This window comes from Vigna unguiculata, chromosome 3 (genome assembly GCF_004118075.2).
Source record: "Vigna unguiculata cultivar IT97K-499-35 chromosome 3, ASM411807v1, whole genome shotgun sequence".
NCBI lineage: Eukaryota > Viridiplantae > Streptophyta > Magnoliopsida > Fabales > Fabaceae > Vigna > Vigna unguiculata.
The window spans coordinates 47,091,519-47,107,085 of record NC_040281.1 but is presented as its reverse complement, the minus strand read 5'-3'; the positions used below and the strand labels follow the sequence as shown (position 1 = coordinate 47,107,085).

Genomic DNA, 15,567 nt, shown 5'->3' with positions numbered 1-15,567 from the left:
TTTGAGTCAAGTTCGATATGATGATTCAAGAATATAAATCTGATCTTCAATGGCCCTTTCTTCTGTCTTTAGAAACTAATGCTCATGAAAATCAAAGGCAATCATTGACTAAGGATTGCATTTTAAGGATGGACAGATTTGAAATCTACATGCTCCATATTTTCATTCTTGTCTGAGATATCGTGTCCCTGAAATTAAGGAACCACAATTCTAATTATATGCATGTAGATTTTAATCCCAAAACTTTTGCACCTAAAGCAGCAGCATTTATCGACAAAGGAATTTAAAAAAAAAAAAAAAAGAGTGTAAAATGTAGCATTTGTTGGATCAGCTCATTCTTTATTTTATGGGCTTTGGCCCAAATGTCCTTTGGGCTTCTAATCTACAATTTCTATGTGGGTTGAGGCTGATGGACCTTGTGTGCCTTAACATCTCCATTTTGTTGCCCTGCCTGCTTCAGATTTGAGACAGACATCGCCTGCGAACATATTTTGATTTTTAACAATGTTCAGGCGAAGCAGGTTTCTTTCCTTCCCTATGGTAATCGGTGCAGTCATGTAAGTTTTTCTTTTCTCTCCCACTACGCATATCCAATTTCGCTCTACAAATCCATGCCCCAATTTAATTCCCCATATTGCATGTTTAGTATATTAATCTTGTTGGTTATGGCCTTTGGTGACTTCATCTGTAATATAAATCAATTCAGGGTTCCTAAAACTTATAAGCACAAACTTTGTAGGGATATTAGCACCCAGAACAATCGAATTAAAATCTGTTTGAAGATTTTTGAATTAGTTTGGTGTAGTTAGTTATGTAGCTAGATTTTGTATGTCTCTGCAGTATTGGTGTTGTTTCTGGGAAGGCAATATTTGGACCCCCACTTGATGAGTATTGGAAAAAGAAGCATCAAGAAGAGACATCTGCAGCTGCTACTAAGGAGAATGACTCAACCCCAACTTAGTTCACCACTTAGTTCACCTTCTCAAGTAGCAACATCATCATATTTTTTTCTTTCTTTGGACTAAAGATAAGGATTGAAATGCAGTCACTGCATTAATTTTGCTAGGGATTGATGTTTTGAAGTAGTCTGAACTCTTTATTCTTTACTCTTTCCAATGTGAGGAGTGAGTTTTGGTTCTCTTTCCCTGTCTTTTACTATCAAGCTAGATTTGTAGAAATTCACTGTATAATTCTTTTTTCCAGCTACCGTTGAGTTACAAGCATTTATATTATTGTAGTTGCCATGAATGTAAAATTGTTATACTCAAATAAAACAAGTTGTCCCTTGACCTGCATATACACATTTTGTAACTGAGTAACTGGATTCCACCATTTCTATACCGACTCCTTTTATTCAATGCAACTCATACATGCCATTCCATCTTTGCCGTTGTTTTTTCTTGATTATCTGTCAATTCTGTGGTGCCTATTACATTAGAACATAAAAGGAAGTCTAGTTATTAGTATTCTACCTTGCAGTGGGTTATGTTATGAAGCATAGTTGTTGTATAGACTATAATATAAGAATAAAGAATAGATACCTGTGTGCAGAGGTTAAGATCTGTGGCTACTAAAATTTTGTAGTACAATTAAATTTGCATAACTAGACTAGGCAAATTTATATGGTTGGACTCTTAAAGTGTATTGCAGTAAACGGAAACAGACACCTCTGTAAGATATCTAAGAGTTCAATGTAAACATGAATGCATTTATAAACAGAGAGATGGGTGTGTAATACAAGAAATTAGTCAGGAAGGAAAAGAATAGCGAGGGACTGAGAACGCAAAATGGCGATAATTGACCAAGCAAGGGAAGTAGCACATAACTACTGTTACGCCCTTTTTCCCCTTCTTGTGAATGTTTAAGCATACCCAATAACGATTCCCTTTTCATGTTCATTAAACTTTCACCTTTTCTTCCTCTTACTTGTGCTCAATCAATAATGTATGCCACCTTTTCCTTTTCCACAGTATGAATTTTGAGTTCAGATTGGAGGCAATTTGGTATGTTAATTCCGAACCTTTTCTTCAATGGACAGAGGAGAAGTTAAACATGACTCTATTCTAACTAGTCAACACTCGATAGGATGTTTTGACAAAGGTATCCTAAACACCATTAAAAACAGAAACCAGCGTGCAATCATGGTTGCTACTCGAGTTTCATGTTTTAGGTTAGTTAACCCATAAAATAATTCATCAAATGTTTTGATGTCCATGGTAAGTATCAGTTTGGTCTCACATTGAATTGAGCTGGAAGATTCACTTCTTCCATTTGTAGGTATAATCACTAAACCTCAGCTCCGATGAGTTAATTGGAAATAAAGCAATTATGATCTCTATTGTTCTTCACCGAACAAACTTAGAACCCTTTCCAGAAGATTTTCGATATTAGGACCATACTGCACTCGTCTTAGCCAATTTTAATTATCGGTTCTGATACCACTAACTCAACACTTTAAGGTAATAGATTTATGGGTTTTTATACTTATATAATGCTCTACTTTTTCATTTCTATTCAATATAAAGCTTAGACTCACACTTGGATTCCTAACGAATGAATTATTCGTAAGTGTGATTAATCGGTGCTAAATTCCACAACTCCAACTTGTCCGAACGACAATGTGGTACATAATAAGACACGTTTAAGTTAACGTACACTCCGCTTAAAGTATATTGTAATCAATGTACCTGTCGAAATGATCCTTGGAGTACATGTAGTTTATGTGAAGTGGATAGATTTCTATATTCAGGGCCAATTACTTTAAGCCATATAAGATATACGCGTCTTTAAAATTCAGGAGCTTTTAATCTTACTTCAATTAGCAAGATTTTGTTATAATTTCAAATTGGATGGTTCACTGATCCAACTGACAGAAATTTATAAATAGAATCATTGTTTTTTTACTTTTCCAACTGACAGAAATTTATAAATGGAATCATTATTTTTTTACTTTTTGAATAGACGACTGTCTAGATCCTTTTTATTAAGATAATTTATATTTGGAACTAGATCATAGTATAAAATTATTTTAGTGTTGGTGTATAAATTATTCATTCTTAAAAAAACTGTTATTTGCACATATTTACGAGTAATTAATATTTATAAGAAAAAAGAATCACATATTGTTTCTTCAAATGTAAATAAATTTTAATCACTTTTACTTCATTTAAAGATAATTTTTTTTTTTTTTAAATACCCTAACTTTAAGTAAGTGTATGAGCTTTAATTGTTATGTTTTATTTTACGAGAAATGCATTTTAAGTAGAATAACAAAAATTAATAATCAAATTTTGTTCCAGCTATATTATTTTCTTAATTTGTGTGAACTTATTTTTTAAAATGAATATCGAGGTGATATAATATAAAATGTTAATATTTTTAGGCATGGGAGACATAGTCGTTAAATAATTAGTAATGTAAAAGATAAAGATTGATAGAAGTTATAGCGCAAAATAAATAATCAAAAGTATATTTAAGTACTTTTATAATCTAAAAATAAATATTTATCATGTACAACATCTATTTCGAATATAATAGAAGCAGAAAAAACATTCTATTTTGAGTGCAAGAGAATTTGAAATATAAGGATGACTCAAATAATTTTATCTTGTTTTCATGAGAGACTTGTCTTATTTCACGATAAATATCTCTTAAATGTCATTAATTTAACTAAATTTTATATTTTCAATCTCTTTTGTTCTCGATACATCAATTCTAAGAAAAAATCACATATAACAGAATTTATTTTTAAATTAAATAGTAAAATTAAACGTCATATCTATTTTTTCATAATCAGTAAGAATAAGTTTTCCTATTTGAAACACGAAGAAGTATCATTGAACAAATCAATTGTTATGCATGGATAGTGTAAACAATTTCAAACTATACCAATAAAAAATAATTTTGGTGTGACTTTTGAAGTAATTATTGTAAAAATTAACAAATATATGCTTAAAATGAAATAATAATGTAATATTGTTTTGCGTCACAGCTCCAACCAATTTTGTGGAATTAAATGTTAAATTAGAAGAAGGAAAATAATAGTAATCGTATGAAAATATTTTACACTATTCAATAACAAATAATTATATATAATAAGTTCATTGTCTTGTATAACTAGCTTAAAAGTTATACGTATGGAAACTTTTGATTGATTAATAACATAGAAGATTTTATTTTAGTCGGTCATTCTTAATAACTAAATTTGTTTAAATATAATTTTTAAACAAAAAATAGACAATAAACGAATACTATAGTAGAATCAGCATATAGGTTGATTGAGATCCATAATATTAGTAGGGATTAAATATGTTTTTGGTTCCTTAACTTTTTTCAGTGAATTTTGGAATTAGTCTAATTCGAAATTTTAAACCAATTTAGTTCTTCATTTTTCGAAACACGTGGATTTAATCTTTAAATCAAATTTTATTAGGCTTATTTGACGTTTTTTACACATTTCAGAATTGTATTTAAGTTTCTTATATTGTTTGACACATTTTTGCTTTAATGTTAAGTCAAATACTATTATGAAACGTGGTTGAAATGTCAAATAAATTTAACAAAATTTGATTAAAAGAACTAAATCAACGTATTGTATTTCAAGATATGAAAGACTAAATTGGTTTAAAATTTTGAAATAGACTAATTCCAAAATTTATTGAAAGTTAAGGGACTTACAACCATACTTAACCCTATTAATAGTTATGCTTGCGATTCTTGATCGGTTAATGTGTAAAATTTAACTTGCAAATTTATACAAGCGTTATGGGTTTATTGAATGTGTGGGCGAGTGACTGACTAGAAGAAGTAAAAAGAAGCCCCAATAGTTAGCATGCGGAAGCTTTTGCTAAGAGAACACACGCCGCCACATTTTCTGGTAACAGATTCTCAACCGCATCTTAACAACTTACCAGGACTGCCACGTTTTCAACATGTGAAACGTGTACCTTCTGCAAATCCAGCAAAAATCGGCGAGGACTAAATAACTGCATTTTGGGTATGATGATTTGTTTTATTTTTAGAAATAGTGACGATGACGATGATGTGAGCATAAGAAAAACATGATAGTGTTGTGCAGTACTTTTTTTTTTTTAGGTTTTCCGTCATTGGCACATACAAATACGCTGATGTGTTATGTGCGTGACAATGACTCATACATGCTCGATTTTCCCCTTCTGTTTCGGTTCCATTCAACTACTAATAAATAGTAAATACACATGTGCACACACCTGTTTCTAAATTTACACATAAGAAGCTCCCTAACAGAATATAAGGATTTGGCATTCCTTCCCACTATCCCCGCCTCCTAATGGATCCTGCACATTTATCATTATCATCAGGTGAAGTATCTTACACTAATGAGTTTGAATCAATGTTTTATATATTATTCGTAAGCCATCGATCGCTTTAATTTCTTGCTCTTTTTACTCACATAGAAACCACCTTACAATTTCCCCGTCTTAGAGTAATTGTTTTTCGAAGTCAACGGGAAATTCTAAGACGGCAAGGTTCCAATCTTAATGACTGTGTATAATTTTCTTGTTGTTTGGGTTTCTGTGTAATCACTTAGAAAACAAGTAAAACAGCGCTCCATTATCGCCACGTTGGCTCATGCTGTTTTTGTGTGCACGCGCTTTCTTCGCCATGCGTACGTTTGAGAGTTTGAACGTTCCTAACTACAGCCTGGGAATCTCCATAGATACATGCACAACTCCACGATAAATCGTCGAACAATATTCAACGAAAATATTAATTGTTCGTTGTGCAATGGAGATAATTTGCCAGACTCACATCGACAGGGAGATTGAATCGCTCATTGAAAGAATCCATCCACCCAGGTACTAATTTTTTAAACTTTTCCTTCTATATCAGCATCTCATCATCTTCTTTTTCCTACTGAAACAAGTTGCACGAAGATTAAACTTGTAATAAGGCAAACCCTTCAAAGATAAGTAACTATGTCTTGTGTATAAAAACTCTTGTATTTTACATGTTTCTTGTTGTATATGAGCAGGGTATGTATAGACAATGATTCCTGCAGCGACTGCACAGTGGTGAAGGTTAGATTCAATTGTCAGATGTATGAGTTAGGCCTTGTTCATTAAAGTTGAATTTGAATGTGGTGAGCCTCACAGAATTTAAACTGGCCTTAGTAGTAGTTGATAGAATTAGACTTTAAGTGCATCTTAACCCACAAAACTGACCCGATAATAGATGAAATAAAATGTTCAAAAAAGTTCGCTAAGATAGATTTTAATTTGGTTCTGATACCATGTTAAAAATGAACTTTAAATTTAACTCAACTCAACTTCTGATCTATCGACAAAATGAACTTTAAATTTAACTCAACTCAACTCCTGATCTATCGACGATGTTAGAGTCGATGTTAGAAAGTTTTGGAAAGTCGACGTTGGACTTCCAATGGTAAGTAATAGTGATGTGAATCACTGTGCATAATAAACTATGTACATATCCAACATGGAGATTTCTTAGGCTGAGCTTAGTTTGAATATGTTAGAATGAACTTAACCATATATTTAAGTTGGCATTCTCTTGAACCAAATATAGAAGCTGTAAATTTGACATGTTATAATACGTGTTGGTGAGAGATAATAGGAAGGATGATTTTTGGTAGATATTAATGGGTGAAGGATGTTCTGAAACAGATTGACAGCGCAAACAGGCATGGGATATTGTTGGAGATGGTGCAGGTGTTGGCAGAGCTTGATCTCGTCGTTTCCAAATCATACATTTCTTCTGATGGTGGATGGGTAATGGATGGTTAGTATTTGCTTGCCAATGTTAATCCTTATTTTCTGTAATCCTGTTATTTTCCATAACCATTTTTTAAAATAAAAGGGAAATACAAAAATATTTTTTCATAAATTAATTTAATTTGTGTATGAACTAGTCCGTAAAAAAAGGAAGATCTTAACTGAAAAAATCTAATTAGCTTTCCCAACAAATAATCCTATTAACAATAGTCATGAAAGCATTAACTAATATCAACTTAAAAGTAATTTTTTCCGATATTTATATAAAAATAATTCTCTGATTTTCAACCAAAAATTAACTTCCGATCAATATCAACTAAAATTTTTTTACTTAAGACGATCAAAGTAGTCCCACTATATCTTTGATAGAAAAATAAATATTGACTAACATTTACTCTCAATAATGTTAGTCGATCTGATTGATATTAATTGAAAAATAACATTGATTAACATCAATGGAAAAGAATCTCAAATGGTGTTAACAACAAAGAAGTTATGTGACACTAAGAAAAATATATCGCTAATGTTAATGAAGAAAACATTGATTAATATTGTCCACTTGAACTTGAAAGAGACCATCACCAAATGTTTAATCGATGAAGCTATGACGTGAGTCAAGCCATGATGTTCCGACTAGAGTGAAATTTAGATTTCAACCCCATAAATAAATCTGGCTCATTGAAAAAAAATTAATTTTTTCAAAAGTGGATTAAACTGAGTCTAACTCACTTAATCCATGGATTAAATGACTTTGAACCGGGTTGAAAGTGGGTTAACCCACTTATCCACCAACATTTATTTATATTGTTTTTAAATTTTTTTATTATAATTATTTAGTATTTCTAATTTTATAGGTTCATAATTTCATATTTTTAAATGTTACACTGTTGTTCAATAATATCTGAATAGTTTGAATATTTAATTAGTTTGTTTGTCATATCATATACATTCATACTTTAATCTTTAACTATTATTTCTATAATAATATTTCGAGAATTAAGTGGACATTTTGATTTCACTATTATAAAAAATAAATTAAGTTAATTTACTCTCATTGTAATACAAAAAATATATAAAATAAATTACAAAAAGAAAAAAAAATTGTAAGTGAGTCAACCCACTAACCCATCAACCCGTGGTAGATTGGGTTAGATTGTAAAATTTCTAAATCATACAAAAGGTGAGTCAGATTAAACTGATCATTTTTAACTCAACCTGTGGTGAACCAACCTATGTGAGTTGAGTTAGCTCACTTTGACACCCTTAGTTTAACAATGATGAACCAACCAAATTTCTAAAATGAAATGAAAAAAAAAATTACAAAACAGATAGAACAATTTAAAAATTTTACTTTCTTTATAAGACTTTTTGAAATGATTTAGTTTTAAGTATTTTTCTAATAAAGTTATAAAATTATGAAATTTTAATTTTTGAATTCTTTTTCTCAAAACAATGTATTTTATCATAAAATATCTCATTTTCTTTTAAATAATATCCTTTATAAATGTCTCATTAAAAACATGCTGAGATGGAAATGGGGGAGAGAAATTTAGTAGGATGAAATAAAAGAAAGAGATCCATCTTCCTCCCACCTTTTTCTTAAAATGCTATTAAATTATTTATTTATTTATTTGCTTAAAAAATGTCTTCGGTTCTTGGTAAAATGTTGGGACACATTAATCTCCTTATATCTATATTTTTGGAAAAAGAAATTCTTGAAAATTTTCACATTTATATAATTGTCATCAATCCATACATTTTCTTGAAAATCTCAGACTTCTCATATATAATATTATAACTTAATGTCTTTCCTAGAAACTAGTTTCTTGTATTATTTATGGCTGCCACCAGGACAACTTCGTCTGGTTCATTATTCTTGATCATAGTAAAAAATGTTAGAAAAAGAGAACATGATGTTACACGGAAGAATTAAGTAGCCTTAACAAAAGGTTTATCACTTATTGTATTCCTTGAAACTTTGAACAAGGAAGATTTCTCTCTTTTTTTTTTTTTCAGTCTCCTTAAAAGAATAAGCTCGTAGAAGATAGGAAAGGGGAATCTATGACCGCAATGGTAATAGTGGTGTATGTGAGTGGCTGCATCTTCCTAATATAAGATATGTTATATTTCTCAAAATAATAATAAAAATTTATTTAGGCCCTGACACCATTAAATTTATTGAACTCAATTTTATTTTACAATATGAAAGACTAACGAAGAAGAAGATGTGATGTATTAGTTTATTTACGAAGCATAGTTTATAAGATTAATTTTTTATTTTAATAAAGTTGTTTATTATGTAAGCATGAATGAAATGGCCTTTCCTTGATGGGTCACTGTTGACTGAACGTTGCAGCGTTCCACGTGACGGATCAGTTTGGACACAAGCTCACTGACAAAGGCCTCGTCCATTACATTCAGCAGGTCATCACGTCTCTCTCTGTCTCCTAATCTCAACTATACAACCTACTTTCAACATTTTATTTAATTTCAAAATTCTCAATTTTCTTATGCTTCAAAAATGACCATTATTAATTTATTTTTCATCATTATAATTTTTATTTTTGTTTTCATCATCAATTTTCTACTTATTTGATGGACTAAATTACATGATTAATCTAACAGGAAGTGATTTTATAGGCTCTGTGTGAAGCTAGAAGCAGCAAAGGAATTTCAAACGATTTAGAGCTCCGAAGTTGCAATGGACTACCAGGATCCAATTTGTCAGTGTCCGCGTTGAACTTTGCCATAGAGTTGACCACGAGGGACCGGCCGGGCCTGTTTCTAGATATATCAACTGCTCTACTGGGCCTGGGCTTCAACATCAGCTCCGCAACGGTCTGGACCCACAACGAAAGGGCGGCCTGCATCATTCATGTGGAGGACGTAAACAAACTTGGGCCGATCCACGTCGCCGAAAGTTTGGCCCACTTGCAGGAGGAGCTACTGAAGGTGGTCAAGGCCCGAGACGGGGAAGAGGAGAAGAAAAGAGCGAGGCTGAGGCTGAGGAGAATCGCCGCTGGGCGCAACCATACAGAGCGGCGACTCCACCAGATGATGTACGACGACGGGGACTACGAGATGTGCGGCGCGTGGCAGGGCGAAAAGGAGAATGGACGTGACGGTATAGAGGTGTCGGTGGGTAGGTACGCGGAGAAAGGGTACTGGGTGGTGAACGTGAGGAGCAGGGACCGCCCTAAGCTTCTATTTGATACTGTCTGCATCCTCACCGACATGCAGTACGAGGTGTTTCACGCAGCTGTTATCACCAACACCTCCATGACCGACCAGGTACTTCTTTCTTATTGCGCAAAATATGCTTACACAGTTACACACCCATTGCTATTTGACACTCTCAAGAGAGAAAAACGAGAAGGTTTAAATCACAAATAATATATTATTTTCACAACTTTCTTTTATAATTCAAGTAATATTTTCTAAGTAATTTTAAAATATAAAAAAATAGAAAATCACTTAAATTATATCATCTCAAATTATAAATAAAATTTAAGTGTTAAAACAGCATCTATCTTTATAAGAAGAAAACTCCGGGATAATATGAATGTCAAATACATTACCTATTTTTTAGTTACATGGTTTGATTAATAGGAAAAAGGGTAAAGAATAAAATCGTTTTGTATTAAAAAGTATTTTATGAATTTAATTAGAATGCATATGAACTGAAATGAAGCCATTGTGGATGACGAAAAGTTTAACAATTATAAAAGCTTTTATGTTATTATTAAAATTTACAAATTAAATCTCTCTAAAATTTATACTAATGTATTTTCATTGTTACTTAAAAGAAAAAAAAACAAAAGCCCTCTTCAAATAAAAATACATCTATATTACAACTAATACTAATAATATATATTAATACTTTAAATAAAAAGGTAAAAAAATTAAAATATTAATATTTTAAGTTATATACCGGTTTCTTTTTTGCCGTCAAAATATCTTTCGAAGTTAAGAAATAAATTGATATTATATAAACATATTAAGTTAATTAGGGAAAAAAAATCAGAACAAAAGAGAGAACATGGGTCACCTCAAACTCTATTTAGTACTTAAACAGTAAAGAAAAAAGTGAATGGCAGCATGATAAATATTACCAGAGATGTATCTATATATCCCTACTGAAGCCTATTATGGTTAAAGGAGCTAAAGCATTAATGCACTGAAATAATAAATAGAATTTTTGTTAGAGGTGATTGTAATTGTTAGTGACATGTGACGCAGGAGTACTTCGTAAGACGAAAAGGTAGTTTGGATTTGGAGAATGAAAGCGAGAGACAAAAGCTGGCCCTGTGTTTAATCGCTGCCCTAGAGCGCAGAGTCTCGCATGTACGTTTTGTTTATTTATTTATCTGTCTTGCGTGACATTGTTTGGAGATTTTGATGGTAAGAAAACATAAGCGTAATAGAAGTAGTAAACGAGGATGTTTGTATTTGGAGCAGGGATTGAAGGTGGAGATTCGCACTGAAAAGAGAATGGGACTACTCTCAAAGGTGACGCGTGTGATTGGTGAGAATGGACTCTCAATAGCAAAGATGGAAATAGGAGTAGAGGGTGAGACAGCGATAGGATCATTCTACCTTACAAATTGTTCAGGTGAAGACGTAAACCCAAATATAGAAGAGTTGATGAGAATAGAAACTGGTGGCTCCGTTACTGCAAATTATATCTCACCCTATAGGGTTCCTAAACCTATGTTATCATCATCCAGTAGAAGTAACATGCATGAACGCAAGAGTAGTTCACATGTTAGACGAAAACCTTCTCTTGGAAGCATGTTATGGTCTCAGCTGGAGTGCCTCACCCATAATTTCCGCCCTATTTAATTCCTCCAAAAATAACCACTGTAAATATTATTCTCTTCATCTCAGATGGTAATTGCAGATCATTGTAAGTATACTAGTTACCGCACGTGTGCAATACACACGGATTTATCCTTTTTGTTTAATATATATATATATAACAATCAATTCATATGTATAGAAATCATAAATAAGTATGTTTACTACGGATAATGTTGGAAAAACCTCAACACATAACAGATAATCAAACAAAATCTAGATCAAATATTTTCTAAATATATAGTATATAAATAATAAAATTTATAAAACAGATAAGGGAATAACTATATTAGAAGTGAATTTTAAACCTAATTCAATCACACAAAATTGATTTGTAAGGTGAAGTTTGCATCCACTTATATATTGTGAATTGACCTTATTTCTAGTTGATGTAAGAGACTTCCAACAACACACCAAAATTTTTAACATGGAAAAACCTTTTAATATAAAGAAAAAACCCACAAACCTTATTCAATAAAAACTTTCACTAATAATAATTAATGGGTACACCACAAATTCTCTTGGATATTTCAACTTTTTTTTCTATATCTCTCGCTCTATTTTTTTTCTTTCTTGTCAAACCTCAGACAGAGAGAAACATCTCATGTTTCTTATAACAGTGTTGTGCAATTTAATATACATAAGAAAAACATGATCTCGCGTTATAAAGAATGTATATGTAAATTATATAATGGGCCAAAAATCCATAAAAAATATCTGATTTTATTTTTCTTAATTAAATCGGTACGAACTAATACTATTAAATTAGTAATCACCTGACAGATAATTCATATCAAACCTTCACTCTAAATCTGCTATCACCGATATATTATATAATACTATTTGTTTTCAATATTCTATGGAAATAAACAATTCCATCTACCAATATTCTAACCAATGAACACAACCCAGAACATTAAAATCAATTTCTTAAAACAAGTATATATAGTCTATGGACACACACATTCTATAAAGCATCTTATTCAACTTGATTAAATTTACACTAAAAATTATTTATAGTTAAATTTTAAATCAATCATACAAAGTTGGGTTTGATAAACATTATGAAACTAGAGATGGAGTAACACAGTAAAAATGGATAAGCCTATCTTTTTGTCAATTAATTTATACAAATGAATATATACTAAATATAAAATAAAGTAATATTGATATATGGGTGTATTGCTATTAAACTTTACCAAAACTTAATTCTTTTACATAAGGATATATATTTTATCTTGCATAAATATTATCCTATTTCTTTCCATTGTTCACTGCTAATAGATTTTAATTGCCTGGCCCGAAACTAATGTTTTCATATATAGCAAATTGTTTTTTCATAAACCGTAAATTGCAATTTATATAAAGCTACTTTACTTTATAATATTATAATCAATCAAAAAATAAAATATTCATTCCTTTTATATTATTTTATTCTTTAATTTTTCATTCTAGATAAAACTCTTAGTTCACACATATTTTCCGTCATTCTACTCTTTGTATCCATATTTATATATGTTATCTTCTTCTTTTTCACATAATTTTTTTTTTCTACTAAACAACCATAAAATTTGTAAAATTCTTGCTGTTATTACATTTTTGTAAGACTTACATAGCCTCCCTCCCGCGCGCTCACACACGTATTTTGTATATAGGAGCATGAAAGTTTGACCGTATAAATTTTGTCTACAAGCTATCACTTAACAACTATGAATAATATTATTTTATTTTAAAATTGAGCATTGCTAGTCTATCTTACGTGTCTCTAATCATTGAGTGACATCTAGAATCACTTTATTTATTTATTTTATTATGGATATAAATGTAATTTTCCGTTCAATAACCCCCAAGTTTCAGAAAGATATTGTACTTCTTCGAAACATGGCTTCTATATCTTCCATTCTCAATTACAATGGGATTGGACTCTCCCCTTCCCATGTATCTCATGGGAGGCTAGAGGCAGATCTTAAAAGAAATTATAAATTGAAAGTAAGAGAAGAAAGTTAGGCCACAACTTATCATTTTTCTTTTGCATATTATATAAGTATGATCCTTCGACAATACAGTGGAACATCATATTAGATCACTAAATTCCCACACTTATTATACATTTACTTCTGATTAAGATTAGCTTTGCGAGTTAATTTCAATCATTAACTTTTAATATAGTTGTTTAGAACAACTTTTGATCAAACATGCTACTTTATATATCTAACAAGCAAATATCCGGGTATAAAGACAATGGATGAAACAAAAGAGATACAGAGATAATCAAGGTACATAACCTCACACACTAAAGGGTCGGTAACAGTTAGTTAGTTTGTTATATTGTTGGCACTCGACTACGCCCCAAAACAGTAACAACAAAAAAATAAAAATAAAGTAGATAATGGAATAGAAGTACATATGAATAGCATATGGTGTGCAGAAATTAGTGATAAAAGTCCTAAAGAACCTTCCCCGCTTCCAAACTGGTGACATCTCTTGGGCTCAAAAGAGGAAGGAAAAAGAAAGTACTATAAGAAGTTGGTGAGAGCAAATTCATGCCAAAGTCCAAGTCCTGGTACCATTTAGTGCACGTGTCTGCGCTTCCTTCATTTTGCTTCTGGGGCACATTGGGAACGCCGAGGGAAGTGCCAGCACGTGCGACGTTGCTTTGAAGAAGCTGTTGCTCACGTGGCTGGGGCTTCTGCTCGGGTGCACCTGTGAGCTGCTGAACCACGTCGCGGAAGTTTACAGCGTCCACTTTGTACACTTTGGCCGGTGTTGGTGGCATCGGTGCCACCGGTGCCTTCTTCCTGGGCTTCGCCGATGGCTTCCTCACGGAGTGGAGCCAGGAATTGTGCGACTGAAGAGGGTACACTAGCTTCATCAGCCCCTTGGATTCATCAGGGTTTTGGGTCAAGTATGAAGAGTTGGACGAGGAAAAAGAACTAGAATAGGCTTCCATGATGACAACGTCGTGAAAATTTAATAAAAGTGCTTTTGCTTTTCTGTTTTCTAGTTACGATGCAAAATGATTGAATTGTTTGAGTTGTGATCACAAACTGATCGACTATGAAGATATATATTTATGGATTTTTATGATTGTGGGCAACAATTGTGGCGTGGTGTATTGAATTTCAACAAAGACCAACGACTTAAAGATGAGGCAGCCGGGGAATGAATGGGGAGTCTGGATGTGTGGGAGAAATTCAAACGAGGATTTTGTCGTGACCGTCGGCGGATATAATAAAATATGCAGGAGATGGTATTTGGTCAAAGGAATAATGAGTTGGATGAAGAAGCAATTAATAATAGTGTTTGTAGGTTTTGAAAATGGCTTCAGATTTGTCTTTGTTAGAAGTATCACAGGAGAGAAATATATATGTACACGTGTGCGCTGAAGTCATGCTATGCAAAGGTCTAAGGTGAGTGAGATCGAGATTCAAGATTCAACGTGAGTTGAGTGATTACTTGAAAAGAATGAATGGAAGAGAGAAAAGAATAGCCGCCAGACGAGAGTGGTGTGGTGGGTCCTGTCCTGTCGTGTCGCATTCGGAGGGAACTAACAGGTTATGCCAACAACGGGGATAGACCGCGAATGCTCTTCCTGCCACTCATTTTCTTCTGGAAAATTATATTTGCCTCCAATTTGTTTTTTTTACTTTTTTTTTCGTTTTCTTTTTCCGTAACTTAACGTGGATTATTAATTATTTAAAAAAAATAATAATATATTAATCAATAATTTATATTAAATTATTTGAAAAGTTAAATAATAAGAATTAAAAAAATAAAAGTTATAATATCATTATCTTTTTTAAATTTACAAATTTCGATTTAATTCTTGAACATGTTTATATAAGTTATGTCCACATCTTCTCAAATCTAAAATACTCGTCATGCTGGTTGTTGAAAAACGATAGATCATTAAATCATTTCATCATCTGTATTCACA

The 15,567-nt window shown here is 31.9% G+C and overlaps 2 protein-coding genes and 1 long non-coding RNA gene across 4 annotated transcripts; 2 read left to right on the top strand and 1 right to left on the bottom strand.

Moving 5' to 3' along the window:
* The first annotated feature begins 421 nt into the window (after positions 1 to 421).
* LOC114179157 lies at positions 422 to 1,297 on the top strand. Its single transcript, XR_003603438.1, has 2 exons — positions 422 to 557; positions 841 to 1,297. It is a non-coding gene; the product is annotated as an uncharacterized LOC114179157 (long non-coding RNA).
* A 4,396-nt stretch (positions 1,298 to 5,693) lies between these two features.
* Positions 5,694 to 11,693, top strand: LOC114179433 (ACT domain-containing protein ACR1-like). Of its 2 annotated transcripts, none has more exons than XM_028065776.1 (7): positions 5,694 to 5,837; positions 6,014 to 6,059; positions 6,666 to 6,780; positions 9,130 to 9,197; positions 9,414 to 10,064; positions 11,013 to 11,117; positions 11,232 to 11,693. In XM_028065776.1, exons 1-7 carry the CDS (start codon positions 5,767 to 5,769, stop codon positions 11,613 to 11,615), a joined length of 1,440 nt encoding a protein of 479 aa, XP_027921577.1. In that variant the 5' UTR covers positions 5,694 to 5,766; the 3' UTR covers positions 11,616 to 11,693. The 2 variants fall into 2 exon arrangements, with proteins under 2 accessions (XP_027921577.1, XP_027921578.1); XM_028065777.1 differs by having other exon boundaries at positions 5,786 to 5,837; positions 6,014 to 6,121.
* Positions 11,694 to 13,813: 2,120 nt separating this feature from the next.
* On the bottom strand, positions 13,814 to 14,830 carry LOC114179121 (VQ motif-containing protein 29-like). Its single transcript, XM_028065344.1, has one exon. The coding sequence runs from the start codon at positions 14,578 to 14,580 to the stop codon at positions 14,077 to 14,079; it is 504 nt and encodes a 167-aa protein (XP_027921145.1). The 5' UTR covers positions 14,581 to 14,830; the 3' UTR covers positions 13,814 to 14,076.
* Positions 14,831 to 15,567: the final 737 nt, after the last annotated feature.

Excerpts from the sequence above, each read along its gene's own strand:
- LOC114179121 (XM_028065344.1), bottom strand. The coding sequence starts at position 14,580 with ATGGAAGCCTATTCTAGTTCTTTTTCCTCGTCCAACTCTTCATACTTG.
- LOC114179433 (XM_028065776.1), top strand. The coding sequence starts at position 5,767 with ATGGAGATAATTTGCCAGACTCACATCGACAGGGAGATTGAATCGCTC. Across the intron at positions 6,781-9,129 it reads TGGTGGATGGGTAATGGATG|CGTTCCACGTGACGGATCAG; the intron begins GTTAGTATTTGC and ends TGAACGTTGCAG. Across the intron at positions 10,065-11,012 it reads ACACCTCCATGACCGACCAG|GAGTACTTCGTAAGACGAAA; the intron begins GTACTTCTTTCT and ends CATGTGACGCAG.